Here is an 18,870-nt window from a genome sequence, read left to right as displayed (position 1 = left end):
AAAATGTAGCTGAGGTGCCTGGGTGGCTCGGTGAGTTAAACTTCTCCTTCAGCGTGGGTCGTGATCTTAGGGTCCTGGGATCAGGCCCCATGTTGGGCTCCCTGCTTGACGGGGAGTCTACTTCTCCCTCTCCCTCTGCCCCTTCCTCCACTTGTGCGCGTGTGCTGTCTCTCTCTCTCTCAAATAAATAAATAAAATCTTAAAAAAAATAAAAAAAGTGTAGCTAACTAAAAAGAAAAGTAGATTCAAAGAAACTATTACAGGGATACATTGTTGTATGTGGTAGGAATATGACAAAAATCATAAAGATGATATCTGAATAGAGTTTTGGAAACACTGCTGTAGACAGAGGAGTGCTCTTGAGAAATTTTTAAGAGGACTGTTACAGTAGGTTTTAGAAATATGATTCTGGCAGCATTTGTGGACCATGGTTTGGAATGGGCAAAAATGTCATAGAAGCAGTAGGCCAGGTGACATGAGAATTTAAAGTAAGGCAGTGACAAGTGATCGTGGTGTTTAAAAGGAGATGGGGACTCCTGGCTGGCTCAATTAGAAAAGCATGCGACTGGATCTCCAGGTCGTTAGTTCAAGCCTCATGCTGGGTGTACAGATTACTAAAAAAACAAAAACAAAAACAAAAAAACTTTAAATAAAAGGAGGTGAAGAAGGTATACTAGGCCCTGTTGACAGGTTAGGTCTAGGTTATGAGGAAGAGAGAAAAGTTCAGTGTAATCTCAGTTTCTAGCATAGATTACTTAGTAAATACTGTAACTAGATTAAAGAATGCAAAGGAGTTTGGTTTGCGCTGTACTTGGTTTGAGATGCTGCCAGGTCAAGATTTGAGGTTGAGATGTCCAGATATCTTTTGGATTCACAAGCTGGTTAGGTAACAAGTATTTATTGACTTTCAGATGTGCTCTAGACACTAATAGCTCTAATAGTAGTAAACTCAGAAGAGAGGCCTATACCACTGATTCTCAACTGGGGGTGACTGTGCCCCTGAGAAGATATTTGGCAGTGTCTGGAGACATTTTTGATTGTCACAGCTAGGGAGTTGCCATGGGTATGTATTGGGTATAGAGGCCAGATATGATGCGAAACATCCTATAATGCATAGGACAGCAGCCCCTTGCAAGAAAGAATTATTGGTAGTGCCATGGCTGAGAAACTCTGATTTAGACTGAAGATATGGTTGTTTCCTTTTGGACTGTAACGGTGTGAATATTATCATCTTGGATTCCAGCTCCTCATCCCCAGTGTTTTGTATTATAGTAGAAATTCTGTACAAAGGCTATATATAAAAAAATAATTTTATATAGATTTTTATTTCTTAAGCCAAGAGATTTTATAAATACTAGTATGTTAAAGTAAGTAAAGGAAATGGTATGTTTTAGATAGTAGGGTCAGCTAAACAAAGAATCACAAAAATTCAAAACCCGGTGTATTTGAGGGACGACAAGAGGGGACAGAGACATAGGAGCAGAGAATAGAATGGAATCCTGAGTATCTTGAAGAAAAGGTAGAGAAGGGAAATAGAGTCTTCTAAGAAGGGGGCTATGAACTCCTATTTTTTCAAAGATTAGGAACTAATTGGGCACCGTGGGGAGAGATGGGTATAGTTTGCCCTAAAGTTGGGTAAAATTGAGAATCTTGCCTCAGAGACTGTTTTGGAGCAGTAAGAGAAACCACACTTCATACAAACTAAACAGTAGAACAAAGCTGTGAAGGGCTTTGGAAGAAAGGACCGCATGTCTTCATGGCAAGGCTGGGCTCCCTGAGCACTGTGTATGTAGTTGGCTGACTTATGTAGAATTTGTATTGAGATTTCTTGGACTTATTTTTGTGTGTGCTTGGTTTGGATTTTTTTTTTTTTAAAGATTTTATTTATTTATTTGACAGAGATAGAGACAGCCAGTGAGAGAGGGAACATAAGCGGGGGAGTGGGAGAGGAAGAAGCAGGCTCATAGGGGAGGAGCCTGATGTGGGGCTCGATCCCATAACGCCGGGATCACGCCCTGAGCCAAAGGCAGACGCCCAACCTCTGTGCCACCCAGGAGCCCCTTGGTTTGGACTTGTAAGGCTACTGTTGAACTGGGGAGATGAGAGGCAATGGCTTTGGCATAGAGACTCAACTCCCTAAATCCTCAGTTGGGACTGCAGAAGTGGCAGTGACAGGAGACAGCTGTTATTTTACTCAAGGTAGTGTGCCTGGTCTTGGGTTGCAGTTGCTGCCTAAGTAGTTTACATTTGTTCTCTAGACACTTAGCAGGTTTTGAGATTGGCAAGGTTTCACAGTAAGATTCTTGAGTTTATGGTCTACTGTTACTTCCAGGTCAGCATTGGGGGGTGTGGGCCTTTCACCAGGGGTGACTTGCAGTTCAAGGGGCATTATGGGTTGGGAGAGCCAGACATATGTGGGTGCAAATTCTAGCACATTCACATATGGGAATCATGGAGTCCCTCAGGAATCTATGCTGTGATTAGTTTCAAAATGTTAATTTGGTCCAAAAAGGATATAGAATGGTTTACAAAGGTGTATTCAATATAGCAAGATAAATTACATATAGAGTAAGAAAAATGAAGCAAAGAGAATGTAAGGATAGGAAACCAAGATGGAGCCAGCAGTAAAAGTAAAAATTGTATATAAAATAAAAGCTGTGATGATCGGATTACTTCTTTGAGATTAAGCCCTATGTTTTCAAGGAGTCTACTGAAAGATAGAAACTGATCAACTAAAAAATTCACCAAGTCTAAAAGATGACAAACTCAAGCTTCTCAGGAAATCACATCTATCCTTGATAGAGAGAGCCAGAGACGTTCCTCCCCTGGCTCCTCCTTGAAGGTAACTGTTTAATAACAGCATCCTATGCATCTTGTTTATAGTCTACACGATGACAAGCTCTGTTTCTATAATGCCCCTTACCACAGGTGAATGGCATGACATTAAAGTGTAATTTGGGAAAAAGCAATTGGGAAAGGAGGGCAATATAACTCAGGGTGAGGACAGGCCTCCCTAAAGGACAGTTTGGCTTATTTCAGGGTAGAGTTTATACTAGGTTTCTTTCTTTTCTTTTTTTGTTTGTTTGTTTTTTTAAGATTTTATTTATTCATTTGACAGAGAGAGAGAAAGAGAGCATGCACAAGCAGGGGAGGGGCAGGTAGAGGGAGAAGGAGAAGTGGGCTCCCTGCTAGGCTCCCTTCTCTGCAGGGAGCCCAATACAGGGCTCTATCCCAGGACCCTGGGATCATGACCCAAGCCAAAGGCAGACGCTTAACCTACGGAGCTACCCAAGCACCCCTATTGTAGGTGTCTTTGGGTAACATTTTAGTAATTGTTCTTTAAAGGGGTGTACACAGTGCGGCCCCCAAATTTAGTAACCAACAGTTTTGTGAGAGTGGGCAAGTAAAGAAATCAACATTTAGGAAGTAGAGAACTTTTCTCTTTCAGAAATGCACTGTGGAGAGAAGAATGGGAGATAGCTTCTTTGGTGGCTTGTGTCCAAGGATGTATGGGGGAAAATGTTCAAATTGTACTCCTGGTATGGGTTCTGACCTTCGCTGATAGAAGTTTGACCTGTTCTTCATGATCCTGGGGTCCTGAGATCAAGCCCCGTGTTGGGCTCTCTGCTGCTCCCTCTGTTTGTGCTCTCTCTCTGTCAGATAAATGAATAAAATCTTAAAAAATAAAAAACTTAAAAAAAAAAAAGAAAAAAAAAAAAGAAGTTTGACCTGTTCTTAAAAGATGTGAAATCCAAAAGGGAATGTGTATGGGACAGGTGCCTAATAGCATGCAGGTCTCATGGGCAGGACACAGAAAACTTTGCCCACTCTTGTACAGATTACAGCATAGCCCTTCTACACATACATTGGTGGAATTCTCTTTGAGAAGGTTTGGTGAGTGTCCCTAAAAAAATACTACAAATATTAATTAGGCAAGGCATTATACCTAAAAAAGGTAGGTAATGTCCCAAGATAGGTGCGTTAAAAGATCACTGTATTGTTTTCGGGGCTCCTTGGTTGGCTCAGTTGGTTTAAGTGTCTGATTTTTGGTTTCGGCTCAGGTCGTGGTCTCCAGGTTGTGACATTGAGCCCCATGTCGGGCTCCACACTCAGCAGGGAGTCTGTTTAAGATTCCCTCTCCCTCTCCTTCTGTCCCCCCCCCCGCCATGTGCTCTTGTGCATGCATGTGCTCTCTCAAATAAATGAATAAATAAATAAAATCTTTAAAAAATCACTGTATTGTTTTATTTTAAAAATTGTGTAACATCAGAAACAAGATTTCAAAAATGTTTGAAATTGGAAGGATAGCCATCTCCATAAGGAGTGGTTTTGAGTGGTTCTCATCAAGGTGGTAATTATTATTTTTTAACAGGTAATGTATATGTTTAAATAAAGTAATGGCTTTCTTGAGAAATAATTTAAATATCATAAAATTAACTTTACTTATTTTTAAGATTATTTATTTATTTATTTATTTTTAAAAGATTTTATTTATTTATTCAACAGAGATAGAGACAGCGAGAGAGGGAACAGAAGCAGGGGGATGGGAGAGGAAGAAGCAGGCTCACAGCGGAAGAGCCTGATGTGGGGCTCGATCCCACAACGCCAGGATCACGCCCTGAGCCGAAGGCAGACGCTTAACCGCTGTGCCACCCAGGCGCCCCTAAGATTATTTATTTATTTTTAAATTTTAAGTAGGCTCCATGCCCAATGTGGGGCTTGAACTCACAAGCCTGAGATAAGAGTGGCATGCTCTCCTGACTGAGCCAGCCAGGTGCCCCTTTAAGATTTTATTTTATTTATTTACTATTATTTTTAAAGATTTTATTTACTTGAGAGAGAGAGAGCGAGAGCACAGAGGGAGAGGGAGACGCAGACTCCCTGCTGAGCAGAGAGCCTGATGGGAGGCTCTATCCTAGGACCCAAGGATCATGACTTGAGACATAGGCAGATGCTTAACCAACTGAGCCATCCAGGTGACCCTAAGATTTTCTTTTTAAGTAATCTCTATACCCATTGTGGGGCCTGAACGTAGAGCCCTGAGATCAAGAGTCACATGCTCTACTGACTGAACCAGCCAGGTGCCCCTATTTCTTTATTTTTAAATTTTTTAATTAAAAAATTCTTTTTAAGTTAGCTCTTTGCCCAATGTGGGGCTTGAACTCAGGACCCTCAGATGAAGAGTCACATGTTCTACCTACTGAGCCAGCAAGGCACCCCTTAAAATTAACTTTTAAAGGGGTGTGTGAATGGCTCAGTTGGTTAAGTGTCCGAGTCTTGATTTTGGCTCAGGTCGTGATCTTGGGGTCATGAGATCAAGCTCTGGGTCAGGCTCTGCGTACTCAGCAGGGAGTCTGGTTGAGATTCTCTCTACCACTCCTTCTGCCCCCCCCCGCTCTCCCTCTCTAAAATAAATGAATAAAAATCTTTTAAAAAATTAAAAAAAATAAATTTAAAAGTGGGTTTTAGTTTTTTCAGAGTTGTCTATCACCATAATTAGTGTTTGAACATTTTTGTTACCCCAAAAAATTCCATACCTGTTAGCAGTAACTCCCCATTTCCCTGTTATCCTAAACCCGAGGCATAGGCAACCACTAATCAACTTTCTGTCGCCATGGATTTGCCCATACTGAACATTTCATTTAAATTGAATCATATGGTATGTGGCCTTTTGTGACTGGTATAACGTTCTCAAGGCTCATCTACTTTGTAACGTGTACCATTACTTCATTTTGTTCTGTGGTTCAATGATATTCCATTGTATGGATGTGTACCACATTTTGTTCATTCATCTGGGTTGTTTCCACTTTTTTGGCTATTGTTAATAATGCTGTAGTAACACTGGTGTAAAGGTGTTTATTGAGTCCCTGCTTTCAATTCTTTTGTCTTTATATCTAGGTGTGTTAGTCCTGGGCATGTGGTAATTCTCTTTAGCATTTCGAAGAACTGCCAGACTGTTTTCCATAGTGGCTGTCCCATTTTACATTCCTATCAGCAATGTGTGAGGGTTCCAGTTTCTCCACATTCTTGCTAGCACTTGTTATTTTTCGTTTTTAAAAACTTGTGGTCATCCCAGTATGTGTGAAGTGTTACCCATTGTGGTTTTGATTTGCCTTTATTTCCCTAATAACTAATGATACTAAGCATTTTTTAAATGTGCTTATTGGCCATTTGTATGTTTTCTTGGGAAATATGCCTGTTCAAGTCTCTTGCCTGTTTTTTTTTTAGACTTATTTGAGAGAGAGAGCACTTGAGGGTAGGGGCAGAGGGAAAGGGAGAGAGAGAAACCTAAACAGACTCCTTGCTGAGCAGGGACCTGGACACATGGCTTGATCTCACCACTCTGAGATCATGACCTGAGCCAAAACCAAGAGTTGGACTCTTAACCAACTGAGCCACCCAGGTGCCCCCTTTGCCCATTTTTTTAGTTGATTTTTTTTAAAATCTTTTTGTTGAGTTTTAGTTCTTCCTATATTCTGGATATTAAACCTCTGTAAAATTTATGATTTCTAAATATTTTCTCCCATTCTGTGGGTTGGTAGTCTTTTCACTTTCTTGATAATGTCCTTAGATGCACACAAGTTTTTTAATTTTGATGAAGTCCAGTTTATCTATTTTTTATCACTCATGCTTTTTTTTTAAGATTTTATTTATTTTAGAGAAGGAGAGAGAGAGCACATGTGTGAGCGGAGTGGGGGTGGAGCAGAAGGAGAGGGAGAGAATCTCAGGCTTACTCCGTGCTGAGCATGGAGCCTGATGTGAGGCTTGATCTCACAATCCTGAGATCATGACCCGAGCTGAAATCAAGAGTCGGATGCTCAACTGACTGAGCTACCCAGGCGCCCCTATCGATCATTCTTTTGATACATCTAAGGCTTCATTGTCAAATCCAAGGTCAAGAAGATTTACTCATATGTTTTCTTCTTAGAGTTTCATAGTTTTAGCTCTTATATTTAGGTCATTCATCCTTTATGAATTAATTTTCGTAAATGCTGTGTGGTAGGAGTCCAGTTTCATTCTTTTGCATGTGGAAATCCAGTTGCCCCAGTACCACCTGCTGGAAAGACTATTCTTTCTGGTAATATGTTTCTAATAAGTTTTTTTGTATAGGTAATACATTCATACGTTTCCAAACTTAAAAGATATAAAAGACTATAAATGTTAAGTCTTCCTTCGACCTCTGCCCCCAGCACCCAGTTCCCTTCCTTATATTGGATCTTTCCAGAAACAACAGTTTAGGCATGTACAAGTAAGTACAAGCAAGCATGTGCATGTATATGGTTTTTTCTTTAATATAAGAGGTAGCATGAACATTATTTTGCACCTTGCTTTTTTTTTTTCCAGTTAAGGCTGTTTCTAATTTTGACATTTTAGTGTGTGTGGTTTTTTTTTTTAAAGAAATGTAGTAACTACTGGAAAATAGGAAAAATAACCTGATGCGCCTGTTTCCTTCCACGAAGAATAAATGTTTTTCATGCTTTTTTAAAAATTAAAAGAAATAAAGATGAAAGTGGAATTCCTTTGGTTTGACATCTCCAGCACCTGCTATTGTGGGCTTGGTGTATATCCTTCTAGGTCATGTTTTATAATTCAGTGTACACATATATGTAGTAGACTGAGTATATAACTGTGTAGTGTATGTATAAAACTCTGCAGAGCACTTTGCATGCACTATCTTATTTAATCCTCAGAATCTCCAGGTAGGTATCTCTATTTTGTGAATGAGGAAACTGAGACACAGAAAAAGATCAAGTAACTTGCTCAGGGGTACACAGCTAAGGTAACAAACAGTAAGCTAAGTAATAGGTAAGAGGTAGAGCTGATATTTGACCTCTGATTTTTTTGGACTTCAAAGTCTATACTCTTAACCTTGGAACTCTACCATGGTATTAATTGGTATGCCCCTTTTCTTAGAGTATAAAATATTCTGGGAATGGTACTTGTTGATTAGGAATAAAGGAATATTCCCTCTCAGCCCTACTCTTTTTCTCCAAAATTTGACCTTCCAGCAGCATTGAACATAATTGATTACTCCTCATTTTCTTTGTTGCCCCTGCCCCTTGATCACTCCTCTTTTTTTTTTTTTTTAAAGATTTATTTGAGAGAGAGAGAGAGCACGAATGGGGTGAGGGGCAGAGGGAGAGGCAGACCCCCCCCCCCCACCTCGCCGAGCAGGGAGCCTGACATGGGGCTCTATCCCAGGACTCCAGGATTATGACCTGAGTCAAAGGCAGATGCTTAACTGACTGAGTCACCTAGGTGCCCCTGATCGCTCCTCCATTGAAACATTTTCTTCACTGGACTTTCAGGATACCACACACTCATCATTGCCTTTCTGTTTCACCAGTCTGTCTCTTTTGCTTGTTCCTCCTATTTCCCCTAACTTCTAAATATTGGTGTATCTTAAGGATCATTTCTTGATCTTATCCTTTCCTCTCTTTTTAGCTACCACTTTAGTTATCTCTTCTAGTCTCATGTATGTATGTATGTATGTATGTGTGTATGTGTGTATATCCTGACAATTTCTAAATTGGTCTCTCTGGCTCAGATTCTTTTCCTTGAATTCAAGTCTCATTTGATCACTTGTTTACAGCACATCTGGGCACTTGGAAATCTGATAGGCATCTGAGATTTCATGTGTCAAAATCAGATTCTGACAGCCAAATAGTGGAAATAACCCAAATGTGTAGCAACTGGTGAATGGATAAGTAAAATGTGATGAATACATACAGTGGAATATTATTTATTTAGAAAAAAGAACAAAGTAAGAACACATTACAATATGGAAAAGCATGTAGTGAAAAGCATTATATTAAGTGAAAGAAGCCAGTCACAAAAGGCCACATATCCAGATGTCCAGAGTGGGCAAAGCCATAGAGACAGAAAGTAGATAAGTGATTGCCTAGGGCTGTGGGGTTGTGGGAGGGGACTACCAATGGGTACATAGCTTTTTGAGGGATGATGAAAGTATTCTTTTTTTTTTTTTTTGTAGCTTTGAGGCATTTTATTATTAAAAGCTAGCACTCATATGCTTCAACTAACAATAATGTAAAATTCATCACACATTTACTTCACTTTTTAGCTTGACCTTCTAGTAAATCTTTAGCTTTATTTATTTTGGCTGCTATATAAGGAGATCCTCCCTTGTCTGGATAATTTATTTTTATTTTATTTTATTTTATTTTTTTAAAGATTTTTTTTAAAAGATTGTATTTATTTGACAGAGAGAGACAGTGAGAGAGGGAACACAAGCAGGGGGAGTGGGAGAGGAAGAAGCAGGCTCCCAGCAGAGCAGGGATCCCAATGTGGGCTCGATCCCAGGACCCCGGGATCACGCCCTAGCCAAAAGCAGACGCTTAAGGACTGAGCCACTCAGGCGCCCCTTGTCTGGGTAATTTAAAAACATAATTCATCGATGAGCAGCTCTTATTTTTCATTTATTGGCCGTAGTATGCCTCGAATTAATGCTGCTTCTCATTTTGTCATTTTGGGTTCCAGCCCACTTCTGTAAGGCATCACTGAAGGCAGATTTTGGTAGACATTGAAAAACTTGTTTCACTGGAGGCTCCATGTTATATGGTTTGCGAAACATAACATCCTGCAGCAGCAATGGTCAGTCCAACTGCTACCATTGTACTGGTCATGGCTGTGGCTCGGCTCCCTGGCCTTCATTGAGAGCAAGGTTCATCCCAGTTCAAAGGTCTCTGCCACCAATTCCTGTGCCTCTACCAGACAGTGACACAGTCATCACCGGCAAGCACTGAAAATGTTCTAAAATTAATTATGGTGATGGTTTCTGAACACTGAGTTTACTAAAAAAACAACTGAATTTTGTGCTTTTTTTTTTTTAAAGATTTATTTATTTATTTGACAGAGAACAAGTAGGCACAGAGGCAGGGAAAGCAGGCTCCCCGCTGAGCCTGATGTGGGGCTCGATCCCAGGACCTTGGTATTGTGATCTGAGTCGAAGGCAGATGCTTAACCAACTAAGCCACCCAGGTGCCCCCTGAATTTTGTGCTTTAATGGGGTATTTTTTTGGTATATGAATTATATCTCAGTGAGGTTGTTAAAAAATCAAATTTCTAGTTCCCCATCCCCCAAACTAAACTCAAATAAATAAAAACAATCTGCCCATGCAAGAAATAATTGATAAGCTGGACGTCATTAAAATTAAAAATTTTTGCTTTGTAAAAGACACTGTCAGGAGAAGAAGACACATTTGATAAAGGACTTTTTTTTTTTTTTAAGATTTTATTTATATATTTGACAGAGAAAGAGACAGCTAGCGAGAGAGGGAACACAAGCAGGGGGAGTGGGAGAGGAAGAAGCAGGCTCCTAGCGGAGGAGCCTGATGTGGGGCTCGATCCCATAACGCTGGGATCACGCCCTGAGCCGAAGGCAGACGCTTAACCGCTGTGCCACCCAGGCACCCCTGATAAAGGACTTTTATCCATAATATGCAAAGAACTCTTAAAATTCAACAATAAGAAAACAGTTCCATTAAAAAATGGGCAAAGACCTGAGCAGACACCGCACTAAAGAAGATCTACAAATGACAGGCATATGAAATGGTGCTCCTCATCATACATCATTAGGGAAATAAATGCAAATTAAAGCAGTGTTATACCACTACAAGCCTATTAGAACAGCCAGAATCTAGAACACTGATATCACCAAATGTTGGCAGAGTTGGGGAGCAACAGGAATTCTCATCCATGCTTGATGGGAATGCAGAATAGTACAGCCACTTTGGAAGATTGGCAATTTCTTGCCAAACTCGTACTGTACAGTCTAGCAGTCATGCTCCTTGCTATTTACCCAAATTAATTGAAAACTTGTGTTCACCAAAAGCCTACACATGGATGTCTATGGTAGCGTTATTCATAACTGCTAAAATTTGAAACCAACGAACATGTCCTTCAGTAGGTGAATGAATAAATAAACTGGTACATCAAGACAATGGAATATTATTTAGCACTAAAAAGAAATGAGCTATCAAGGGGCGCCTGGGTGGCACAGCGGTTACGCGTCTGCCTTCAGCTCAGGGCGTGGTCCCGGCGTTGTGGGATCGAGCCCCACGTCAGGCTCCTCTGCTGTGAGCCTGCTTCTTCCTCTCCCACTCCCCTTGCTTGTGTTCCTTCTCTCTCTGGCTGTCTCTCTCTCTGTCAAATAAATAAAAAATCTTTTAAAAAAAAAAAAAAGAAAGAAATGAGCTATCAAGCCATTAAAAAACATGAAGGGACCTTAAATGCATATTATTAAGTGAAAGAACTGAATCTGAAGTCTACTTATGTATGATTTAAACTGTATGACACTCTGGAAAAGAAAACTATGATGGCAGTAAGATCAGTGGTTTCCAGGGTTTGGGGGAGGGAAGGATGAATAGATGAAGCACAGAGGATTTTTAGGGCAGTGAAACTATTCTGTATGATACTCTAATTCTGTATATATGTCGTTATACATTTGTCCAAACCCATAGAATGTACAACACCCAAGAATGAACCCTAATGTAAACTATGGACTCTTCAGAGTAATGATGCATCAGTGTAGGTTCATAAGTAACAAATGTACCGCTTTGATGGGGGATGTTGGTAGTGGAAGAGGCTGTATGTATGTGTTTGTGAGCAGCAGATACATGGGAATTCTCTGCGTCTTCTCAATTTTACTGTAAACCTAAAACTGTTCTAAAAAATAAATTCTATTTAAAAGGAAAAAACTACAATAAGAAAATATTTCCTTGGAGTCTTAACTATCTCAATGAATGACTATTAACACCCTTGGAGTTACCTAAGCCAAAAAAATTTTTTAAAGATTTATTTATTGGGGTGCCGTGGTGGCTCAGTCAGTTAAGCATCTGCCTTCGGCTCAGGTCATGACCCCAGGGTCCTGGGATCAAGCCCCATGTGGGCCTCTGTGTTCAGCGGGGAGCCTGCTTCTCCCTCTCCCTCTGCCTGCCGCTCTGCTTGCTTGTGCATGTGCTCTCTTTCTCCATCTCTTTTTCTGTGTCAAATAAATAAATCTTAAAAAGAAATATTTATTTATTAGAGAGATCAAGAGCACACGAGTCGGGGGAGGGACAGAGGGAGAAAATCTTCAAGCAGACTCCCTGCTGAGCATGAAGCCCAAAGTAGGGCTTGATGTCACGACCCATGAAATCATGACCTGAGCCAAAACCAAGAATTGGGCCCTTAACCACCACCCAGGCGTGCCTTAAGCCAAAAACATTGAGTCATCCTTGATTCCTTTCTTTCAATGCTGTCTTTCCAATTGTTCTTAAATCTAGTGGATTCTCCATGCAGAAAACATCTGGAATCTGTTCATTGTGACCACTTCCTACTTTGATGATGCTGGTCCAAGCCAGTATTAACTTTTACCTACATTACTGTAGAAGGCCCCTAAGTGGTATCCCTGCTTCTGCCTTTACCTCTTTCCTATCCCTAAGTTCCTCATAGCCCATAAAACATAGGAGACATAAGATCATAATCACTCCTCTGCTTAGGGCCTCCCAATGGCTTCCTGTTAAAAGCCAGGTCCTTATATTCACCCCCAAGGACCTAACAATGTTCTGTGGTGCTCTCCTGTTTTTCTTATTTAATCCACTAACCACTCCAGCTTTTCGTGTTTCTCAGTCAGCAAGCATGCTTTCATCCAAGCATTTTGTACTTACTATTTTCTCTGGCTGTAATGCTTTTCCCCCAGAACCTTACCTTTTTCTGATTTTTGCTCAAAAGTCACTTTATCAGTAAGGCTTCTGTGCTTACCCTGTTTAAGATGTCAGTACCACCTCCCACCTCTGCCACTATTTACTCCCATTACAGTGCTTCATTTTTCTTTATTCCTCTTACCACTATCTGAAAAAGTAGTATGAAAAAATATTTTTAACTTATTTATTTTCTATACCTCTCCTCATTAGAGTTCAAGCCCCTTGAGAGCAGGGTCTTTAGTCTGTTTGATCATTACTATTTATTTAGTTTGTTTCTAGAATTACTGGTATCATATTAGGCTCTCAATAAATATTTGTTGTGCTGAACAACTAAATATTCAAGATAGTACAGTGGAAAGAGGTAGGTAATCTGGATTACAGATCTGTTGCTAAGATTAAGTAGTTTAGTGACCTGAGTGCTTGTGGGTCTCAGTCTTATCATCTGGGTCAAGTGAAAGATTTGACATAGGTGGTTTTCAATGCAGTGAGATAATAGAAATATCTATCTATCTATCTATCTATCTATCTATCTATCTATCTATCTATCTATCTATCTAGGAGTATCTTTTGTTCTAAAGAGGTCACTCTGGGTGGGCTCCCAGATGGCTCCTGGATATAGACTGCTCAGTGGAAAAACCAAACCATGATTAGAAGCTTGGCATTTTCAGTCCTGCCCCCCATTCTCTTCAGAAGGGAGAAGGGCTGAAAATGGAGTTAATGATGGATCATGTCTACATGTTGAAGCTTCCATAAAATCTCTGAAGTATGGGGTTCAGAGAACTTCCATCTGAATGTTCATTCATATCCTTTGTCATGTTCTTAAATGTAAACTGGTAAATGTAAGTAAATGTTTTCCTGAGTTCTTTGAGCTGCTCTAGCAAATTAAACAGACCCAAGGAGGAGATCTTTGTAACCTCCATAACCTTTGATCTGCAGCTGGTTGGTCAGAAGCACAGATGATAACCTGAGCTTGTAACTGATGTCTGGCGTGGGGGGTTGGGGTGGCACAGTCTTGTGGGACTGAGCCCTTGTGGGATCTGATGTTATCTCTGTGTGGATAGTGTCAGAATTGAGTTAAATTGTAGGACAACCAGCTGGTGTCACAAGGAGTTGCTTGTTGTGGGGAAAAAACCTCCTCATATTTGGTGACCAGAAGTGTGAATGTTCTGTGTGACTAGTACAGGAGACACACAGGAAAGAAGCACACACTAGGGAAGAACTGGGTTTTTCCCTACAGAGGAAAGAAAAAGGTGGGTTTTTTTCTTTTAGAAATGTAAGCCAGAATTTTTTAATTGAAGGAACCTTGAGAAACCATCTTTCTTTATAAAGTTATGGCTCTGAGTTCAGAAACAGTGTTTCACTCACTGGTATCTATTCCTGTTATGAATAGTGGAAAGATTATTGGCAGGACTAAGGCTTGTTTGGTGAAGCGTCTGAGGGTTGTGGGAAATTCAACACAAGAAGGAGCTAGCTACTCAGGGGCCCAAAGCCGGAAGGACTCCAGGCCAAAAGAAAGATCTTGCCTTTGGGGCTCTATTTGAAGATACGGAATTTAGCCTAGGAATAAGAACAAACTGTTTTATTTTGAAATTTTCTAAGCAGCTGTATTTCCCCCCTTTTTCTTTTGAGGGGCTTCCGCTAACCCCCCTCCCCCACACCGGTCGGTCATCTGTCGTTGTGAGTTATCGCCTATGCTTGGCTCTGTGTGAGGTAGCTATTGCTGTTAAAGTTTGTCTCTTATATGTTTAGGTAGATTGTAGCGTTTAGTTAGATTTTTATTTTTTTATTTTATTTTTTTAGATTTTATTTTTTAAAGTAGTCCGTACACCCAATGTGAGGCTCAAACCTACAACCCCAAGTTCGAGAGTCACATGCTCTACCAACTGAGCCAGCCAGGCATCCCTAGCATTTAGATTTCTTAATTTTTTCTTATGACTTATTTCTTAGAGAGAGAGAGAATGAGAGAGCATGTGCGCATGTGTTGGGGAGGAGCAGAGGGAGGATAAGCAGACTCCATGCTGAGCATGGAGCCCAAAGTGGGGCTCAATCCCACAACCTTGAGATCACGACCTGAGGCGAAACCAAGAGTTGGAGGCTCAACTGATCGCACCATCCAGGAAGCCCTTAGATTTCTTAATCATTTCATTATGCTTGTGGTGGTGGTGGTGTTGTTTTTAAGTAAGCTCTACATCCAACATGGGGCTTGAACTCATGACCCTGACGAGCCAACAAGGTGCCCCTTTTAAATTAATTAATTTTTATTTTTTTAATATTTTTTAATGCTTGTGTAATGTAATTTCTCCCTTCTTGGCAGACCTATCATAAAATCTGGTAGGGCCTCTGACTGTACTATAAATTGGTCTCCGATGGAATGTAGGTTCTCCCCCAGTTCTCCATGCATAGCAGGACTGTACGCTTCCTTCTTCACTGCATTGTTGTGAGAACCATTTTCTTTCCATGAAATCTTTTGCTACGAGTGTTTTCAGAGGACAAGTATTTTTTAAATGCAAACACTTAGAGTTCTTTTTAAAAAGTAGGGTGATTCCTCAATTTTAGGTTTACATTTTGTAATTAATTTTAATCTTTTAATTTTGAGATAACTGGATTGATTTGTAGTTATAAGAAGTAATACTGAGAGATCCCATGTACCCTTCACTCAGTTTTCCCTAGTAGTAGGGTCATGTAGAACTATAGTAAAAATACCACAACCAGGATATTGACATTAATACAACCCATGATCTTGTTTAGATTTCTCCAGTTTTACTTGTACTCATGTGTGTGTGTGTGTGTGTTTGTGTTTATTTCTCTGCAATTTTATTACATCTGTAGTTTTATTTATCCAACACCATATTCAAGGTACTTCCATTACCACAAGGATTCCTCATTTTGTCCTTTTATAACCATACCCACTTCCTTCCTGCTGCCCCTAATTTGTGGACCCCTTGCAACCACTAAGCTGGTCTCCATTTCTATAAATTCATTATTTCAAGAATGTTATATAAATGGAATCATACAGGGGTACCTGGGTGGCTCAGTCGGTTAAGCATCTGCCTTGGGATCAGGTCATGATCCCAGGGTCCTGGATCTAGCCCCACATCAGGCTCCTTGCTCAGCGGGGAGCCTGCTTCCCCTTCTCCCTCCGCCTGCCATTGCCCCTGCTTATGGTCTCTCTCTCTGTCAAATGGATGAATAAAATCTAAAAAAAAAAAAAAAAAAAAAAGGAATCATACAGTATGCAAGTAACCTTTTGGATTAGGTTTTTTCTCACTTGGCATAAATCTCTTGAGATTCATCCAGGTGTGCCAGTAGTTTCTTGTTATTGCTGAGTAATGTTCCATGGAATAAATATAGCACAATTTGTTTAACTCTTCACTTGTTGAAGGACACTGATTTATTTCCAGTTTTTGGCTGTTATGAATTAAGCTTCTATGGACATTTGTGCACAGATTTTTATGTGGACATAAATTTTCATTGCTAAGAGTGCAGCGCTAGGTCCATATGGTAAGTGCATGGTTTGCAATTTACTGTGTTTATTTTTTTAAAGATTCATTAATTCATTTTAGAGGTCGGGGGAGGAGGGGCAGATGGAGAAGGAGAGAGAGACACCCAAGCAGACTCAGCACTGAGCTTGGAGCCTGCTGCAGGGCCTGGTCTCCCAACCCTGAGATCGTGCAGAGCCAAAACCAAGAGTTGGGTGCTCTACTCACTGTGCCACCCTGGCGCCCTTGCAATTTACTTTAAAAATTAGTAGATAAAAATCTTTTCCTATTAGAATTATTTACTCTTACATTTGCTTGGTGAAAAGTATCATTCTACCGTTTCTTTAAAGCTGTTTTCTAGAACCTATTGTCTGTGTAGGCAGGGAGTTTGCATTTTGGAATAGCCATTGTATCGTCCTCGGGCATTATGAGATGAAGGTGGAAGCTGATGAATCAAACCACAGAATCATTAAAGTGTAGTTTTCCTTCCCTATGAAACAATATATGTATTAGTTCTTGTCTTTTTTGCATTTGATCCTTAGTTTTAATATTGTAGTGAAAGGTTGCATTTTATTTTCTCTTCTTACAGCGGCTATGTGACTATGTTTGTGACCTCCTCTTAGAAGAGTCAAATGTCCAGCCAGTATCGACACCAGTAACAGTGTGTGGAGACATACACGGACAGGTAAAATTACATGAGCAGATTTTTAGCTTTTGTACTGTTCATAGTCCATGTGTGTTTCCACTTATGCTGCAAAAAAGCCACCAGAAAAACAAGAAACAAAAACATCTAGTCATTTGATAGATTGCCTCAGTCTGTGTGACACTAATGATTCCTGGTTACTATTACAGTGAGTAAAAGCAGTGGTCAAATTATTCATGGAGTTTGTTGAAATTATACTTGCAAAGTGGATAGAATGCAGCATTATTGCTCTGTGAAGTGGGGAGAGAGAAAATAAATGTGGACAGCTCACACTGATTGTGATTAACAGGAGGTGCTTTGGTTTTAGGTGCTAATTTTCTATTCTGTTTTCTATTCTATTCATTTCTATTTATTCATTTTATTCACTCATGTCACATTTTATTGAACATGTATCATTTCCTTAGTGGGAATGAGAATAACGAAGGTTCAGAAAGATAAAATTGTTGGTGCATGATTTTACAGCAAGTCACTGCTAGAATAGGAAAAAGATTAGTCTCGTTTTTTCACCTGCTGGGTTTTTGTTTTTAAGAGTTTCAAGGCAGTGGCAGGAGGAGTATACCTCATCTTTAGACTCTTACTGTCAGCATGTAGCCCAGTTGGAAACCCTCTGTGTATTTGTAGAGGTGTTTTGTGTGTATGTAATTTTTTTTTTTTTAACTGGGAGTGAAAGCTGAACGGAACACTCAACTCAGCCTGCTGTATGCGTACAATGGAGTTGTGGCTATAAGACATTATTGTAAACAATATATTTATCAATGCCAGCAGGACTTGTGTCATCTGTGCAATGTCCCTGCCTTGAATAAGACTGCCTCAAGGAGCAGAAATGTGTGTAAATTGTTTGTGATTGGTGGCTGCTCCGTGAATTAAGTTCTGTTTTGACCACTTTAGAGGGTTCTTTTCTTTTTTGGTTTTCAATTTGTTCTCTTGGTGGTTGAGGTCATAATAAATCTGGCATTTGCATGTTATCAGCTTCTAAATAGAGAACCCATTATGTCATCTCTGATCTGTTGAAAAATTGATTTATTTATGAGAGGTGGGGGGGAGGGGCACAGGGAGAGGAAGAAAGAACTGAAGCTGACTCGGTGCTAAACATGGATCCCGAGGCAGGGCTCTCGATCTTACAACTGTTAGATCACGTCCTGAGCTGAAACCAAGAATTGGACGCTTAAATGACTGCGCCACTCAGGCATTCCATCTCTGATCTTTTAAAATCTTACTTCTCTAGAGTAGACTTAAGGAGTGCATTTCTTTAAATTTCCATATAACTTCTTTCCAAAAATATAATAAACATTTGTATTTTGCTAAGATAAATGATATTAATATAAGCATGCCATAGCACATTCCTACAAACTGAAATAAACCAATAATGTTTTCCCCTGATTATAATATTAAAATTGATGGATTACCTGGGTTATCAAGACTTTTTAGTACGTAATTTACCGCCACTTTTTAGTACGAAATTTACAGCCATGATCAAAGGTCAGGAAATTAGAGACAACTTAAAACTACTAAAATTAATAAAAATAATAAAATTTTACTTTTGTAGTACATATACACATTCAGTCAAATGTACAATTCTAGGTAACATTTTCTTGTGTTTTGAAGGTTAACAAAGTGCTTTTTCACATACTCCATGTCATATTTTTTCAAGAGTCCTGTGAGATTGGATTATTTTGTAGAAAAGGAAACTTAGACTGAAAGACCGAAGAATTAGCCCAAACTCACACAGCTACTAAGGGACATAGTTGAGATTTGAAACTTAACTTTGGTGCTGGTGTCCATGTTATTTTTAATTATTTTTATTGAAGTATAGTTGATTTAATATGGGTTACATTGTTTTCAGGTATAAGCCCATGTTATTTTAAGACTACCACCAAAGTGAACATTGTTTCTCTTATAACTTGACCCTTTATATCACTTGCTAATCAAAAGCATGGGACTTTCAGGAGCTTCCAAATGTAAGATGTATCCTTTGGAATTTGTA

General features: G+C 39.7%; 1 protein-coding gene across 2 annotated transcripts in view; it reads left to right on the top strand.

Annotated features, from left to right (window-relative positions):
- Positions 1 to 18,870, top strand: part of PPP6C (protein phosphatase 6 catalytic subunit) — a 36,242-nt gene that overhangs the window by 5,669 nt on the left and 11,703 nt on the right. The window contains exon 2 of one of the 2 annotated variants that reach the window (XM_002916306.4): positions 16,773 to 16,868. The exons of the other annotated variant lie outside the window; for it this stretch is intronic. Within the exon in view, the coding sequence (XP_002916352.1) occupies positions 16,773 to 16,868 (96 nt within the window). The remainder of the gene's footprint in view (positions 1 to 16,772; positions 16,869 to 18,870) is intronic. 2 annotated transcript variants of the gene reach the window in all.

The sequence above is a fragment of the Ailuropoda melanoleuca genome, chromosome 7, assembly GCF_002007445.2.
Source record: "Ailuropoda melanoleuca isolate Jingjing chromosome 7, ASM200744v2, whole genome shotgun sequence".
Classification (NCBI taxonomy): Eukaryota; Metazoa; Chordata; class Mammalia; order Carnivora; family Ursidae; genus Ailuropoda; species Ailuropoda melanoleuca.
This window is presented reverse-complemented; position numbering and strand designations above follow the sequence as displayed.